The sequence below is a fragment of the Onychomys torridus genome, chromosome 9 (assembly GCF_903995425.1).
Source record: "Onychomys torridus chromosome 9, mOncTor1.1, whole genome shotgun sequence".
Taxonomy (NCBI): Eukaryota; Metazoa; Chordata; class Mammalia; order Rodentia; family Cricetidae; genus Onychomys; species Onychomys torridus.
Genome location: NC_050451.1, coordinates 58544264 through 58562147, shown reverse-complemented (window position 1 = coordinate 58562147; position 17884 = coordinate 58544264). Strand labels below are relative to the sequence as shown.

The window sequence follows — 17884 nt, the reverse complement described above, 5'->3', positions numbered from 1 at the left end:
TGCCCAGAGCTTCTTACCTCCTGTCTCTGTTTGCTTTCAGTGTGCTTCTCGATATACTTCAGCCCAGTCACTTAGTCTCCTGTATAGCATCTCCCACTTCATTTCTAACCCTGCATGCAAGATGCAGATAAGTCTTGGAGCAAGCATACACATTAAAGTACAAATATGATGTTATTCCTATATAAGGAAAAGCATAGTGTGTTGCATGGTTGCTCACTGATAAGCTGATTTCGCCTATGGGCCACTGTGGCTTTTAGAATCAGAACCATATAATTAATGCTAAGTGGCATCAGTTGCATTGTGTGCAGCTGCAGGCTTGTTAATGTTTTTTAAGGAGTGTGGGCAGAAGCTTTTCTTGTCTCATATCAATATTTGTGTGTGTGTGTGTGTGTGTGTGTGTTAACAGTCCTATTTTTACTTTTTACTTTGAGATAGAGTCTAAGTTCCCCAGGTTGGCCTTGTATCTCTTAGCTAGATGGGATTACAGTCCTGTGTCTCCAGGCCTTCATCACATTCATTCTTATTTATACTGGGATATTTAAATTGTTTTGTTTTGTTTTTGAAACAGGGTTTCTCTGTGTAGCCCTGGCTGTCCTGGAACTCACTATGTAGACCAGGCTGGCCTCGAACTCACAGAGATCTGCCTGCCTCTGCCTCCCAAGTAATGGAATTAAAGGTGTGTGCCACCACTGCTTGGCTGGGAGAGGTGTTTTTAAGATAAGGGCTTGTTAGGCTGCCCAGGCATGCCTTGAATTTGCTACACAGTCCCTGCTGGCTTCAAACTCTCAGTGAGCCTCCTGCCTCATCCTCCTGAGATTCTAGGCATGTGTTCCCATGCCTGGCTAACGGATAATTTTTTACATACCATCTTTTTATTGTTATGTACTTAGAAAGCAAGAAGTCTGGATGTATTGATCCCATCTCATAGTTCTAGATCCAGATTTCTCAGGGAGGGTAGTCTGTTGTTTCATGAACTATTTTTTGATAGCTTACTGACAAGTTCCAGAAACTCTTGTAATGAGTTTCTTAATGAAAACAGTGCCGTCACAACATGTTTTTAAAGAACCAATGCTGTTGGTGGTTGCTGCATTATGTAGAGTAGCAGACTGGCCTGTTAGACTCTGGTGTGTCCATAAAGTCAAGGGCTGTGTACTTCGTTTTCTTTTCTTTTTCTTCTTTCTTTTTCTTTTTCTTTTTCTTTTTCTTTTTAATTATCAAGCTGCTCTAGAAGGATGACAGAACTTTACCTTACCCTCAGGATTCTTCAGCTAGGCTAGAAAATTCAGTTGTCTCGGTACTGCACACCCCTTTAATCCTGCCACAGGAGGCAGAGGCAAGTGGATCTCTAGTGGGGATCGGAGGGACAGAGAGAGAAAAGACACAGACAGAGGGGCAATTTTTAGTGAATGCAAAGAAAAATTAAGAAAATATATGCTGCGTGGCTAGGCAGGTTGTAGTTTCTTATAAATAATGCTGACTCTCAAAACTCTTCCTAGAATTCTTTTAAAATTATGTTTTTATTGCTGTCCATGGATGATGCATGCCTGTAATCCCAGCACTTAGGAAGTGAATTAAGGTCAGATTGGGCTATGAGACCTTCTTTTCTTTTAATTACATGTAAAAGTTTGTTCCATCCTGTTGTATTATTGGCAATAGTTAAAACTTCTATAAATGTGACCCTGTGGTTGTGATTAGTTCTCCTTTATTTTAGAGAAGTCTTATCCTACAATATAGACAATAATTTTTCATGAAAATAAAATTCTTGAATCAGCTAATTTGACCTTCAGGAATTATAAATTTGGGTATTTAGATTCTGTATAATTTAAACGTAAAAATAATGGTGTAAACAGTGGCACATGTCAGTAATCCCAGAACTCAGGAGGCTGCTGGTTCTAGGCCAGCCTAAGCTTCATGGCAAGATCCCATGTTGAAAATTCACAGGATAGGGAGGTAACCATTTGGTGGAGCACTTGCCTAGCATTTTTAAGGCCATGGGTTCCAATCCCTATACTCTGATTAGGAAGAATTTGTGAGGATGCTTAAGAACATGAATGTGTCTGAGTTCTGCCACTGATAAGTTTGCAGTTCTGGCCATTGAGCCCAGTTCCCTCCCCTTTTATTTAATTGTGTTTGTATTTATACATGTATTTATATGTATGTCTGTGCACTACATACATGCCTGGTGCTCTCAGAGGCCAGAAGAGGGTATCCGATACCCTGGAACTGGAGTTCTAGGTGGTTGTGAATCAGCATGTGGGTGCTGGGAACTGAGCCCAGGTCCTCTGGAAGAGCAAGAGTGCTTTTACTGCTGAGCCGTCTCTCCAGCCCCAGTGCCCCTTCCTTTTCACACGGTGAACCATGTCGTCATTCGATCTCTTCCCTACAGCCATGCCTCCTCCTAGGACTTCTTTTCAGTGCGCAGATCACCTGTTCGTTGTCACTTGTCGGGTGCGGTGTGATGTTAGAGCTAATCGTACTGTTTGAAATGGCATCTGACCCCAGAGCTGTTTCATCAACCTGGAGTTACAGACAGTTGTGAACTGGCATGTGGATGGTGAGGACTGACCCTGGTTTTATGGCAAGTCATCTAGTACTCTTAACAACTGAACCACCTCCAGCTGCCTCCCTCAGCTTTTAAATGAAAGAAAGGGATTCCTTCATAGGGATGCTGTGAAGATGATCGGGGTTAACAACACTCAGTTACAACCACTGTGTGCCAGGCGTGACTACACTTTACACACATCTGAGTGCACTTTAATCCTCACAGCATCATGACTTGAGAGGATTATCATTGTATGGAATGGGAACTTTCCCATGAGTTGGGAAAACCAAAGCACATGGAATGAAGACATTCTCCCAAGATTCTAAGCTTAAAGCTAACAGACCTGAGGTCCAAACTGAGAGAGTTAGGTTACAGATCATTTATCTGACCACCATGCTGGGTCAGGAGATTAGCTCACTGATATATACTGTGGTCACTATACATAGGTATACTCACTATACATCTATAGATAAGTATTCATTAGAGAAAATTAGGAAAATATGGCAAAATAGGATTACAGATTACTGTCTCAGGGGAAAAAAAGGTAACATATGACCACCTATTTTACTCACATACTAATGCACCATGAATTTCTTTTCACCTAATTTGGCTTTTGGCCTCCTGTTTTGATTTACAGAATGGCTCTCCCCAGATCTGGCATCTGTTTGGAAGTAAGCTAAGGGCTTTTTCCAAATCATTGTTAGGGTGAAAAGCAAGGTACTGGATGGTGGTGTGGAGCATGGAGTACTATTCCACTTCAACTCTTAACCTATAGGCAGGGTTAGGACTCTTTTATTTAAAGGAATTTCTATTGGTGTTGGTAACAAAAGGAGTCTGCCTTTGGATTTTCAGGAGAAAATGTCCAACACTGACCATATATTAAAAGATTTTTATTTTGAACAGATGTTATACTTGCATCTGGATCTACTTTTGAAAAGCAAAGTAAGGATGTAACTATAAGAAGGTATAAAATTAGTGCTGGGCTGTGGTGGCACACTCCTTTAATCTCAGCACTTAGGAGGCAGAGGCAGGAGGATTTCTCTGAGTTTGAGGCCAGCCTGGTCTACAGAACGAGTTCCAGGACAGCCAGGGCTACACAGAGAAACCCTGTCTTTAAAAAAGAAAAAAAAGATACAAAACATGGTTCTTACAAACTCCAAGCTCATATTAAAGTAGTGTATGTTATAAAATAAAAGGTTTATCTGCCATTGTGATAAAATGTGAAAAGAACCCACAGATTCCCTTAAGGCCAAACCCCTATCACACAGTATTTGCCACAAAGAGAAAACCTGGATTTTCATTAATGGAAGGCCTTCTCACTTGAAGTAGTCCATGGTTTACACTTTCCTTTAGGGATCTCTTCTCTATCTCTTGTCTAGTCACTGCACTCTGACCCAGATTAAGACTCACACATCTTTAATCCCAGCACTTAGGAGGCAGAGGCAGGTGGACCTCTGAGTTAGAGGACAGCCTGGTCTACAGAGGGAGTTCCAGGACAGCCAAGACTATAGAGAAATCCTGTCTCAAAACAACAACAAAATGATGAAGTAAAAAATACAAAACAGTTCAATAATCCAAACATTTTTTTGTTTTGTTTTGTTTTTTGAGACAGGGTTTCTCTGTGTAGTTTTTTGGTGCCTGTCCTGGAACTCACTCTGTAGACCAGGCTGGCCTCGAACTCACAGAGATCCACATGACTCTAACTCCCGAGTGCTGGGACTAAAGGTGTGCGCTACCACCACCTGGCAATCCAAACATTTTTTTTTTTTTACATAAACTAGAATAATAATAATTTGCTTACACATCTTTAAAGTAATGAGCAAAAAAGAAGGGGCTTGAGAAATGGCTCAGTGGCTGAAGTTGTTCTTGCAGAGGGCTGAGGTTCAGTTCCTAGCGCCTACATAGCAGCCCACAATGCTCCTCCTCTGTGTACACGTCTGTGCACACACATGGGCAGAACATTCACACACATAAAAGTAATACATCTTTTAAAAAGAACAAAATGAACAGAAATAGTTTTCAGTACTGTGGGGACAGTTCCACATGGGGTGGGGCAGGGACCCACTCTATCTTAGAAGCCCCATGGATCACAAATACCAGGCTTCCTTTGTAAAAGCTTTGCTGGCAGAATTTGAGGATCCTAGAAGGACCCTCAGAGAAGCCCAAAGCCATAGCTTCCCTCCTGGTGATATGATGCTGCCTAATAATTGCCAGCTGTGTTTTCAGGTTTCCAGGGCAACAGAGCTAGAAAGTTAATCTAAGGAAATACTTGTCTTTAGGAAGGGAAGGAAGCCTGTTATCCCTTGGCTGCAACTCTTGTAAGACATCTCCTCATGAGTGGGATCTTTAGACTTGCCTGAAACCAGTGGCTTCTGAGCTGGCTTCACCTTCTGACACAGGGTCTTCTAGGCATGACACTGTTCATTCTTTGACTCTGTCCTCTTTTGGTAGGTCGGATTAAGTATTCAGAGCAGGTGTACGAAGCGTGTATGAACACATTCGACTGTCTTCCTCTTGCTGCTCTCTTAAACCAGCAGTTTCTCTGTGTACACGGAGGAATGTCACCTGAAATTACTTCTTTAGATGACATAAGGAAAGTAAGTAACCTTTTGTTGTTTTCACAGAGTCTGCTGTTAAATTTTTGTTCTTTATCCCAGCCAATTATATATTATATATAAAACATATAATAATAGCTAAAATTAAAAGAAAAGACAATCAGAAGTAGAAAAACAGAACTTACCCGTGATCTTGTCATTGTTGGATAGCTGTTAACACTTGAGATACATATATTTCTCACTTCTTTCTCTTTTTAAAATTAAAATTTTTGTCTTGTTTTTTGAGACAAGGTTTCTCTGTGTAGCCCTGCCTGTCCTGTAACTCACTTTGTAGACCAGGCTGGCTTCGAACTCAGAAATCCACCAGCCTCTGTCTCTGTGCTGGGATTAAGGACATGTGCTGCCACCACCACCTGGCCTTGAAATTAAATCTTAATGACTAAAAGTATACTATTCTTAATCTATAATTTTGAAACTTATGTATTTTAAGAACATATGAAATTTATGTATCTTAAACAGGGTCTCTCTGTAAAGCCCAGGCTAGTCTTAAACTCAAATAATTCTCCTGCCTCATCCACTAAAATGCCAGAATTATTCAACATACACCACCATGCCCAGCTTGAAAACTTTAAATTAGGTTCCAGTGCGCAAGAAACATGAAAGTGTCCTTCGCCAGGTCCCTTAACCTTTGAGTTCATTGTCTTTGTGAAATAAGTCCTCGGAGCTCTGCCAGCTCTGAATGCATTGACGTTAACATCCTAAATGGTAGGGGCTGATTCCCCATTTTCCTTACACCGTGATTATTTCCAGGATTCCGTGTCTTCTGCTGAGGAAAGAGGAGCAGCCGTGTCCACTTGCGCTGCTGCTCATGCGCCTCCTCACTCTCACATTCTCTCAGTTCCCACAGGAGGTACAAACCAAGATGGCCCTGAGCCACAGCAGTCTCCCCAGGAAGAGGTCCACTGTGTGCTGGCTCTTAAGCATCAAGCCTTTCTCCGTTAGTAGATTTGTTTTTAACAATATGAGTCAATTGTGATAAAAAGCTCCCCTCTCACACAGCAGAAGCCCTCTTCTTGACTCTGAGATGTTCCAGTCTGTTCAAAACCTAAGTAGTTATATTCTTTGATGTCTTTTTTTTGTTTTTAGTTAAAGCAGCAGTGACTAAAAATGTAAGTTAATAACAAATATTAAAGTGTTGCCACTACATAGGATTGAAAGAATGAAAAGCCTTTAGTAAAGAAAACATCTCTAGGTTAGGGATTTAGCTCAGTGGTAGAGCGCTTGCCTAGCAAGCACAAGGCCCTGAGTTCAATCCTCAGCTCAAAAGAAAAGAAAAAGAAAAAGAAAACATCTCCATTGGAATAAAGTAAGCAGTGGAAGACCGACTGCCAAGCTTTCTGTAACGCTGTTTCCCATAGAAAACCGAATTAACTTCAGATTAGTGTCTAAGAGTCTGTGGTGGCTGATTGCACATTTGAGTTGAAGGAATGCTGCACTAGATTAGCACAGAAGGAAAGGCCCTTTTCTACAGGGTTCTCAGATGACAGGATCGGACACTTACAAACCTTTATTGTAGAACACTCATTTTCTCACAGGACCATCCTTCTGGGCTCACTGCCTCATCTTTCACACATTTCTGTAGGTGGAAGGGGACTTTTGACCTGCCTGCTTCCAAGAACCGGTTTGCTTTCCTGATTTTTTTCCCCTTTTGGCTCTTGTGTGTCTTCTAGTTAGATAGGTTTACTGAACCTCCTGCTTTTGGGCCAGTGTGTGACCTGCTCTGGTCTGATCCCTCAGAGGAGTATGGCAGTGAGAAGACCCTGGAGCATTATACCCATAACACTGTCCGAGGCTGCTCCTACTTCTTCAGGTAAGCTGGTCCTCAAAGGAGAAGCAATGACACAAACGGGTTTTAGTTTGTAAGCTTTATTTTCACTATTTTAATTACATAAATGTGTATGTCTGTGGGTATATGTAGATGAGTGCAGATGCCTGTAGAGGGAGGCTAGAGACATAAGCGCTCTTGGAGCTGGGAATGACAGGCAGCTGTGAACCACCAATTATGGGTGCTGGGAACTAAACTTGGGTCTTCTGCAAGAGGAGTGTACGCTCTTAACCACTGAGCCATTTTCCAGCCCCTGTGATCTGTTCTAGGAAATTATTATTTTTAAATGTTTTAAATGTTTTTGTGTGTAAGTACTGAGCCTGCATGTCTGTCTGTGTACTTCCTGTGTGCCTGGTGCACTCCGAGGTTAGAAGAGGGTATTAGATCCCCTAGAACTGGAGTTATGGAGCTGCCAGCCAGGTGGGTGCTAAGAACTGAACCCGGGTCCTCTGAAAGAGCAGTAAGTGTTCTTAACCACGGAATCATCTCTTCAGCCCTGATTTTATGAAATTAATTTTTTTAAGGCAGGGTTTCTTTGTATAGCCTTGGCTATCCTGGAACTTGCTCTGTAGACCAAGCTGGCTTTGAACTCAGAGATCCACCTGCCTCTGTTTCCTGAGTACTGGGATTAAAGGCATGTGCTACCATGCCCAGTCAATCACTCTGCTCTTTATTTCTCTTTTTTCTCTTCCTTCCTTCCTTCCTTCCTTCCTTCCTTCCTTCCTTCCTTCCTTCCTTCCTTTTTGGTCCTGGAGATCAAACCCAGGACCTCACACATGGCCGGGCAAAGCACTTGTTCAATTCCTTAAAAGCAGAAAACTTGGGTTGGGGGTTTAGCTCAGTGGTAGAGCGCTTGCCTAGCAAGCGAAAGGCCCTGGGTTTGATCCTCAGCTTAAAAAAAAAAAAAAAAGCAGAAAACTTAATGTTGTCTTAGACATTAGTCCATTAGTGTAGTATAGTGAACACAGCTGCCTTCCAGTGTTTTGATGTTATCATCTCTAAATGATCTATTATTTGTTCCTAATTATCATCTAGTTACTACCTAAAGATTTTATTTCTTTTTATGTATGTGGATGTTTTTGTGTGTGTCTGTGTGTGTGTGTGTGTGTCTGCATGTCTGCGTGTCTCTGTGTGTGAACTACATGTGTGCCTGGTGCCTGCAGAGACAAGAAGGTATTGGATCCCCTGGAGCTGGAGTTACAGAGACTGTGAGCAACCTGTGGGGGCTGCAAACCGAACCTGGGTCTTTTGTAAGAGCAGGAAGTGCTCTTTACCACTGAGCATCTCTAGACAGTGAGCAGGCATGGTAGTATACACCTTTAATCCCAGTGCTTGAGAGAGAGACATGCAGATCTCTGTGATTTAGAGGCCAGCCTGCTCTACATAGTGAGTGCCATGCCAGCCAAGGGCTACATAGAGGAATCCTGTCTCAAAAGAGAGAGAGAGGGAGAGAGGCCAGGGGATCATATTATACATTGAAAAGTTCCCCAGCTTTTGGAACTTCTGGTATAGACAAAAATAAAAAATGAACAGGACACTATGATCTAAGCCTAGGACATTTCCTGGAAGTTGGCTATTGCTCACATGTGACATTTTGGTGTGGTTTGCCAAGCAAGAAAAAAAAAAGAAGAAGAAGGAAGAAAGAAGAGAAAATAGGGAAGTTTGAAATGTAAATTTTTTAATTCCAGTGTTTTATTATGACAAATAATGCATTTATTTAGTTCACTAAAATACTCACAGATTGGCTAAGATAATACAGTAACTAAAGTAAACATACAAAAGAAAAGAAGCGTTAATTTATTTGCCTTTAAACATTTTTTTGGGGTTTTTTTTTTTTTTGCCTTTAAACATTTAAAAAATAATCTTTTTTTATTCTCTTCTAGCCTTTCTAGTGACTTATTTAGTGAAACAATTTAACCTTTCCTTCTTTTGACATTGCTTAAGAACTTAACATTGTTGGCTGAATGTCACTTGGTACAGTTTCTGTGTTTACTTGCCAGCACCTCTTATAATACATAGGCCTTCCACTCAGAAATCCTCCTTCTGAAACTTAGCTTGGGGATGGGGATTGCAGCGAACTCCCACACTCACTGGGGTTCACTGTTACCCAGTCAGTCCCCACAGAGCTCTAGCATTCATGGACACACACTATGCAGAACAACCAAACAATGTCTGAGTCCCCCCTGGACGGCATGCAGCTGAAGTTAGAAGTCATGCTCTGACTTTTTTTCCCCAAATCTTCATTTCTTTTGTTTTATGTGTATGAGTGTTTTGCTCACATATGTGTTTGTGCACCATGTCTGTCTGTTGTCCATGGAGGCCAGAAGATGGTATCAGATTACTGGAACTGGACTTATGGATGTGGGAGCCGAGGACCAAATCCAGGTTTTCTGCAAGTGCAGGAGGTGCTCTTAATCACTGAACTCTCTCCTGCCCCATCTTGCATTCTGTCACTGTTTTTGCACTTTGTGTCAGCCATTTCAGTGTTGACAGTGGTACTCAAGCACAGTGCCAAAGTGCTGTCCAGTGTTCGTGAGCACACTTGGACTATGATGTAACTTACAGAGAAAATGGGTCTGTGCTAGATCTGTCAGGTGTGAGTTGTATCACTGACCGTGAGTTCAGTGTTCATGATTCTATAGTGTATTTCCATAAATGGTCCTTATGCAGGAGGAACATCTGACACATGTAAGTGATTGATGAAAATACTGTGGCTGAAGGCTCCTAGGAATCTTTGAGTCCATTTAGCCCCCTAGGAAGTCATGGTATGACTCCTTAGTCTTAGGCTTCACCAAGATTTTACAACCTCCTACCTCATCCCTAGGGCCTCCGTTAACCCACTCCATAGTCTGTGAACGGCTATGTTCATTGTTCCTGTGGCAGTCAAGAGCAGGGACTTCTAGTTTTGCGATGGTGACAGTGTTGGTCTGAAAATTAGACATTTCCATTGAGCATAGTGAAAGCAAACTTGATCCCCTTCTTTTTTAGACAGGATCCCATGTATCCCAAACTGGTCTCAAACTTGATATGTAGGAAAAGATGACCTGAACTTATGATTCTTCTCTCTCCCCCTCCAAGTACTAGGATCACAAGTGTGTGTGTAGCATCCCTAGTATATGGTTCAGGGGGCTGAACCCAGGACTTTGTGCATGCATGCTAGGCAAGCACTGTCCCAATTCAAGAAACAAACATTGAAAAAAAAAAACAAAAACAAAGGTAAGTAGTTAACATTTACATACTCTCAGGATAATTTTATATTCTCTAGTTCTTCCTATTTGTTATCCAGGAAAGTAAAAATAATAAGACTGTTTTGGGAGTATATGCAGATATCATTAGAATATGGTGGTCTAGGGCTGAAGAGATGGCTCAGTGGTTAAGAGCACTGACTGCTCTTCCAGAGGTCCTGAGTTCAATTCCCAGCACCCTCAAGGAGGCTCACAGCCATCTGTAGTGGGATCCTATGCCCTCTTCTGTCATGCAGGGATGCGTGCAAGCAGAGCACTCGTATACATAACATGTGGTCTATTATATTTATATCTACTCCTAAAATAGCCACACATAGTATTATCTTGGCATTGCTATTACATATAAAGCTATAAGTAGATTCTTTTAGTTTTCTAAACGTTTGATGAAGGAAGAAATTCATGTACTCATTTTGTAGCACTTACTGTATTACACATACATGCACCATGCTGTTGTGGTATATTTTCATATCAAAATACCAAGAAAAGTTTTGATTGTATCGTTAGTATTAAAGTTGTATCATTAGTGTTAAGATAAAACAAATGAAAAGATGGAGAAACTGATTCTATTCTAAGGCATCATCTTCAGGTTTGATAGTAATATGTATTATTGAAATAGAAATCACTGGTTTCTGAGCTCTTAATAAAAGTTCAGTGGTGGTGGTAGAGAGATGGCTCTGTGGTTAAAGGCACTAACTGTTCTTCCAGAGGACCTGGGTTCAGTTCTCAGCACCCACATGGTGGGTCATAATTGTAACTCCAGCTCCAGGGGATCTGCCACCTTCCTTTGGCCTCTATAGGCACCAGGCTCTCATGTGGCTTACGTACGTACATACAAGCAGGCAAAACTCTGGTACACATAAAATAAATCTTAAAAAATTCAATAGTCTAGTATCTATAATCTTAAAACTCTGTGGTTGGGGTTTTCCGTTATTCCTATTAAAACATAACTGCTGTAATTCTGGACTTATATGTTCTCATTTTCTTTTTCAGTTACCCTGCAGTTTGTGAATTTTTACAGAACAACAGTTTATTATCAATAATCAGAGCCCATGAAGCCCAGGATGCTGGGTAAGTTGCATTAAAACTTTCACATATCCCTGCAGAGTGTAAAGATGCATGAGCTCTCATCTCTTTTCCAGGTACCGAATGTATAGGAAGAGCCAATCAACGGGCTTTCCATCACTCATTACGATTTTCTCTGCCCCTAATTACCTCGATGTTTATAACAATAAAGGTAAAGAAACTCAATGATATTTGAATGTGAATTTGTCAGTAACTGTGAGCGCTAGTTTAATTTTGCATTTTATTTTTATTATTGTGTTCATTTACTTATTTTATTTTTTGGTTCTGTGGATTGAACCCAATGTAACACGAATTGCTAAATGGTCTTTTAATAAAAATCCCAGAGCCAGATAGATACTGGGGTAAATGAATGCTAAAAGATCAGAGAGACAAAGGAACAAGTCACTGCCACATCTCACCACACCAACTCTACGAATCCTGAATCCTCTGACTGAACGCCTCTGAATCCTCAGCTGAAAGCTCTCCAGCTGAAAAGCCTTTTGTTCCTGTCCCCTCACGCCTTACATACCTTTCTCTGCCCAGCCATATCACTTCTTTCCTAATGCTGGGATTAAAGGTGTGTGCCACCACTCCCTGGCTCTGTTTCTCTCCTAGACTGAGTCAATTTCATGTAGTCCAGGGTGGCTTTGAACTCACAGAGATCCAGACAGATCTCTGCCTCCCAAGTGCTAGGATTAAAGGCATGTGTCACCACTGCCTGGCCTCTATGTTTAATCCAGTGGCTTGTTCTGTTCTCTGATCTTCAGGCAAATTTTATTAGGGTACACAACATATCACCACACTGGACTATATCCTGAACATCTATTTTTAAATAAAAATTTCAGTCAGATAAAAAGGTCTGGGGTAAGGGATGTGGCTCTGTGGTAAAGCATGTGTGCAGCTTGGGAAAGACCTTCGCTTCAGTCTCCTTATCTGACTCTGCTCTGCTCTGCCTCTACAGATCTTGACACTTCTTGTTTTGTTTTGAGACAGGGTTTTGCTATGTAATCCAGGTTGGCTTTGAACTTGGGGTCCTCATGCTTCAGTCTCCCAAGTGATAGGGTTATAGGCATGCACTACCATATCTAGATGAAGAGATCTTATTGGAACAAAAGTCAATAAATTCAGAGTATAAGCTGCTGCCTGGCCTTCATCTCCTAAGAGATTGGATCTTTACCGTATAGTGATCAAAGTAGATGATATGACTGAGTCAAAGTGTAAAACTAATAAACAACCTCAGAGTTATGTTAGAACAGTTAGCATAAGTTAACATTACCTCAAAAAAGTCACCATTTGGCGATACTTTGTTTTGTTTGTTTGGTATTTTAAAATGGGGTCTCACTGTATAGCCCAGGCCAGCCTCAAACTCACCATCCTGCTTTGGCCTCCTTTGTGCTGGGATTTAGACATCTACCATTATACCTGGCTCCCCATTTGGTGTTTTTTGTTTTTGTTTTTTCTTCTTGACAGGATTTCTGTGAGTATCCTTGGCTATCCTGGAACTCACTCTGTGGACCAGGCTGGCCTCAAACTCAGAGATCTGCTTGCCTCTGCCTCCTGAGTGCTGGGACTAAGGGAGTGGGCCACCCCAGCTTGGCCTTCATATACCTTTTCCTTATAATTTCACTGATGGAAAAATACTGTTCTGATTTGCCTTTCTAATTAGAAGTGAGTTTGACACTCTTTTAAAAATATGTCTTACATTTATTTATTACTTTTCATGTGTGTGTGTGTGTGTTCATTTGCATGGGCTTCTGTGTGGAGGAGGCAGGTGGATCTCTGAGTTTGGAGCCAGCCAGAGCTACAGGGAAAGGAGGAGAGAGAATGATAGAGAATGAATGAATGAATGAATGAATGAATGAGAGAGAGAGAGAGAGAGAGAGAGAGAGAGAGAGAGAGAAATGGAGAGAGAAGGAGGGGGAGAGCAAGAGCACATCTAAAAAACAACACCCAAAAAAGCAACCAAACAGAAAAGAATAATTGAAAGAATAGTATAAACTACAACACAGATGATGCAGAATACGCAACTCTTAAAACTATAAAGAAGCCTTTCTCATTCCCCAGCTGTTTTTGGCAGTTGCTCTTGGTTGGGGGTTGTCCCTCACCTGAGGCAGGAAGATGGTGGCCGCAAAGACAAAACAAGTCTCTAGCTAAGTGGTGGTGCTGCACGCCTTTAATCCCAGCACTCCAGAGGCAGAGGCAGGCAGATCTCTGTGAGTTTGAGGCCAGCCTGGTCTATGAAGTGAATTCCAAACAGCCAAGGCTATACAGAGAAATCCTGTCTTGAAAAACCACCCCCCCCAAAAAAAGAAAAAGTATCTGGAGTTGATGGCCTCTAGGCTTCAACTTGTTAGGAAAATTGGAAGGTATGTGATGGGACAGACAGACTCTGAAGATGTTTAGACAGGGCAAAGTGAAATTGGTTATCCTCACCAACAACTGCCCAGCCCGGTTGGCCAAAATTGGTATCCATGACTAAAGTGGCAATGATATTGAATTGGGCAGGATGCAGGAAATACTATAGAATATGCACACTAGCGATCATTGACTCAGATGATTCTGATGTTATTAGAAGTATACCAGAACAGATTGGTGAAAAGTAAACCAGGAAAGTCTTTTAATAAAACTTTGCCAGAGTTCATTAAAAACAAAACAAAAAATAGAAAATCAGATTGGTACAAGTAGGCATTCACCTATATGACATGGTTGCTGTTAAATGTTTATAGACATCTCAGAATACCGAGAATAGAAGAAACTGGTTGTTTCATTTTATTGGGGTTTTTGGTTGTTTTATATTTTGGGTTTTTCAAGACAGGGTTTCTCTGTGTAACAGTTCCAGGCTGTCCTAGAACTCACTTTGTGGACCAGGCTGGCCTCCAATTCACAGAAATCTGCCTCCTAAGTACTAGGATCAAATGTGTGCACTGCCACTACCCTGCAGAAATTGGTCTCCCCACTGCCCCCAGTTGGGGACCAAACTCAGGGCCTTGCGCTTGCTAGGCAAGCACTCTACCACTGACCTAAACCCCCAACCCCGAAATTGGTATTTTTTAAATCCACTGTGAAGAGAGATTATATACTCTGCCCTTAAACATTGATTATAAATTGCTCCAGGTTTCCCATTTTATAGCTCCCCACTGTGAACTGACCAATTAATTTCTAGAGAGTTAATGAGAAACTTTGGCTGTGGCTCATGACTAGCTAAATATCTATGTCCATGCAATGGGTGATATTTGCACTTAGAGGGAAGCTGCAATTACAGCTGTTTGGCCAGTAAATGGAAATTATGGGAAGTTTATTTAATAGCTCATGTTCAGCAGACCTGTGGTGTTTCAGCACAAATTATCTTCCATGCTTTAATCATGTGAACTCCTCAGGTAACTTTGTCCCTTATTGTAATCCCTAAGAGAATGACCCCTGCAGAATTCCTTAAACTTGTCAATCTGTCCCTATCTGTCCTGAATTTACAAATGGAAAATAAGTTGTTGAAAAACCTGTGATCAGTTCACAGCTAGACAGAGCACAAGCTGCTGTGCCATGATTTTCTGTGCTCACATGTCTTACTTTTTATTTTTTAGCTGCAGTGTTGAAATATGAAAACAATGTCATGAATATCAGGCAGTTTAACTGTTCCCCACACCCCTACTGGCTCCCAAATTTCATGGATGTTTTCACATGGTCTTTGCCTTTCGTTGGAGAAAAAGGTAAGAGAAGCCCAGTGTGCATCTGAACACCACCAGCTCTTTCTGACCAGCTATGAGACACCTTTACATTCCCAGAGTTTATCAGAAGTGTGTGCTAATTTTGTTTGTTCTCTACAAAAATTTTGTGTAGAGGGCAGAGGACAACTCGTGGAGTTGGCTCTCCCCTTTCACCTTCACATGCGTCTCAGGGATTGAACTGGGGTCACCAGGTTTGCACAGGAACACTTTGATCCACTGAGCCCTCCACAGAGATTTTTAAATGACATTAAACTGTTCTGAAATAGTAATTTATTATGCTTTTCTTATCTGAAATATCAATTTAAAGCAACTGTCCTGTGTGATCAAGATAATAATATGGCCACTATCCTATTTCTTTATGAATTGCCAGTGCTAAAGAGATTTAGACAGAATTTGTTGTCTTAGAGTTTTATGTGCACAGCTGCACAAGTGCACAGTACAGACATAAAACACAGTGACCCAAGTGTGCAGTACAGACATAAAACACTGCTACACAAGTGCACAGTACCAGCATAAAACAGTGACCCAAGTGAGCAGTGCAAACATAAAACAAGCCTGGTGGATGTCGGCCTGTTGTAACTTCTTTGTAAAATGGGAAGAAATTGCCCGGCGGTGGTGGTGGTGGCACACACCTTTAATCCCAGCACTCGGGAGGCAGAGCCAGGCAGATCTCTGTGAGTTCGAGGCCAGCCTGAGCTACAGAGTGAGTTCCAGGACAGGCTCCAAAGCTACACAGAGAAACCCTGTCTAGGGGGAAAAAAAAGCATAAAAAAAACAATGGGAAGAAATTTTTATGTGCATACCTGAGCCAAAGGTTCTGAACAGCCATCTAGTAAAATCAAGTAATTCTATGATAGAATTCTCAGTTCCCATCTAACCAGGACAAGTATGGACATAAGTTCTTTCGGAAACTGATGGTCTACTTTTAATGCTACTTTTGTAGCTATTCATAATATGATAAGTCATTTCTGTCAGTGTTTTCCTGAATGTATTTTTATTTATGCACCTTTGAAAGTGCCCTATTGACTGTGTCCATTCTGCATTACTTTGTCATACAGTCACAGAGATGCTGGTCAATATTCTCAACATATGCTCTGATGATGAACTGGTTTCAGATGATGACTCAGAAGGTAAACTTCTTATTCAAACTAGAAACTAATGAGTTTTGATTAGGATTTTATTTATTTTGAAATTTTTTTGGTCTTACTGAAAAATAATTATGTTCATTGTAGAAAAAGTATGATAACTGTAGGAAACCATAAATAGGAAGAAAATAGTTACTATTATTCTGCCATCTCAGATATCTGCTAATGTCTTTGTACAAACTTTGTCTTTGCATAGATTTTTTTTTTCTCTTCTCATTTTTGTTACTTACAAAAATGAGGTGACATGATGGTATCACGTCTTCACATCTACTTCTCATTTTCCTTTGTAGTCAATTTTCTCATAGTTACATAGTTGTCCATGTTCATCCTTCATTGTGCTAGCTGATCACATACTGCTGGATATTCGATTTTTTCCCTCAACTTGAGCTTTTAAAACTGCTACAATTTTTTTGCCAGGCAGTGGTGGTACACACCTTTAATCTTAGCAATTGGGAGGCAGTAGCAGGCAGATCTCTCTGAGTTCAAGACCAACCTGGTCTTCAGAGCAAGTTGTATGACAGCCAGGGCTATAGAGACAAACCTTGTCACAGGAAAAAAAAAAATCAAATTCTTATAGATAAGTCATCATGCATTCTATTAACAGTCACTCTTTGTTATATGCTTGATGTGTGTCAAATACTGTTTATGCCTTTGTTCTCAATAAACTTATTGTAATATAAGGAAGACAAATAGGGAATAAACATAGTGCAGATACTGATATATGCTATGGGAGAAGTAATGCAATATTAGAAAATCTGAGAGTAATGTTTTCTTCTTTATAGGTTAAATGTCTGGAAATTGCATATATATATATAATAAATATATCAGTTAGTACTTAAAGCTTAATCTGATACAGATAGCCTTTTAAAAGACTATGTTAATTTGTATCTCTGTGTGATACAGTTCACATGCCTTTTCTAGTACTGTTTTTCTTGTTACAGTTTTCACACACACACACACACACACACACACACACACACACACGCACACACGCTCACACACTCACATGCTCACATGCACACTCAAAATGCCAAGGCTAGAATCCAGATGTTGTGCAAACTAGGCAAGCATTTACCACTGATCCATATCCCCAGCCCTAATTTTTAATTTGTTCTTTTTTGCCCCAATATATTTTATTAAAATTTATATTTAATGATAACTAATAAACACATCCTCTTGTGTTTATTGGCCATGTTTATTCTGTTTTGTGAATATCAGTTCCGATATTGGTGTGTAAGAGATCTTTGTATTGTGCCTTTGTATAGTAACATTGGTTATATGTGTATCTATGTGGTTTTTTTTCCCCTGAGTTCTGTCACTGTGGATCAGTTTGTTGCCTTTAGATGAATTGTTTAATTTGTAGCCAGGTGGGTCTAGTGTGTTTCCAGGGGTTTAATCTGAAAGGCAGGCTCTAACTTTTCTGAGGATATGGAAGATTCTGGAAATACAGTGTCACATGATCACAAACCTCCAGTTCACATTCTTTGCAGAACTGTGCCAAGACAGTTCACTTAACTATTACATAAAATATTGGATGGTATAGAATGTGTAGCTCCCATAGGAAATCTTGAGGAGATTCCCAAAATTATTTTTATTAAATTCTACATGGAAGGTTGTGAGCAGATGGAGTACAGCTTGTATGAGTTCCTTTTCTGGATCAGAGATTGTTGAATGGAGCCAGATCTTTTGAGGAAGTTTAGAAGATTTAAAAAGAACTTAAGTTAGGGA

General features: G+C 40.7%; 1 protein-coding gene and 1 pseudogene across 3 annotated transcripts in view; both read left to right on the top strand.

Annotated features, from left to right (window-relative positions):
• The window catches only part of Ppp3cc (protein phosphatase 3 catalytic subunit gamma), a 70836-nt gene that overhangs the window by 36799 nt on the left and 16153 nt on the right, over positions 1–17884 (top strand). For 2 of the 3 annotated variants that reach the window (XM_036199506.1, XM_036199504.1), the window contains exons 5-10: positions 4994–5139; positions 6828–6967; positions 11218–11295; positions 11367–11461; positions 14868–14993; positions 16070–16141. In XM_036199506.1, the coding sequence (XP_036055399.1) occupies positions 4994–5139; positions 6828–6967; positions 11218–11295; positions 11367–11461; positions 14868–14993; positions 16070–16141 (657 nt within the window). The remainder of the gene's footprint in view (positions 1–4993; positions 5140–6827; positions 6968–11217; positions 11296–11366; positions 11462–14867; positions 14994–16069; positions 16142–17884) is intronic. The other variant, XM_036199507.1, reaches the window with a different exon arrangement.
• LOC118591310 lies at positions 13279–13896 on the top strand (annotated as a pseudogene).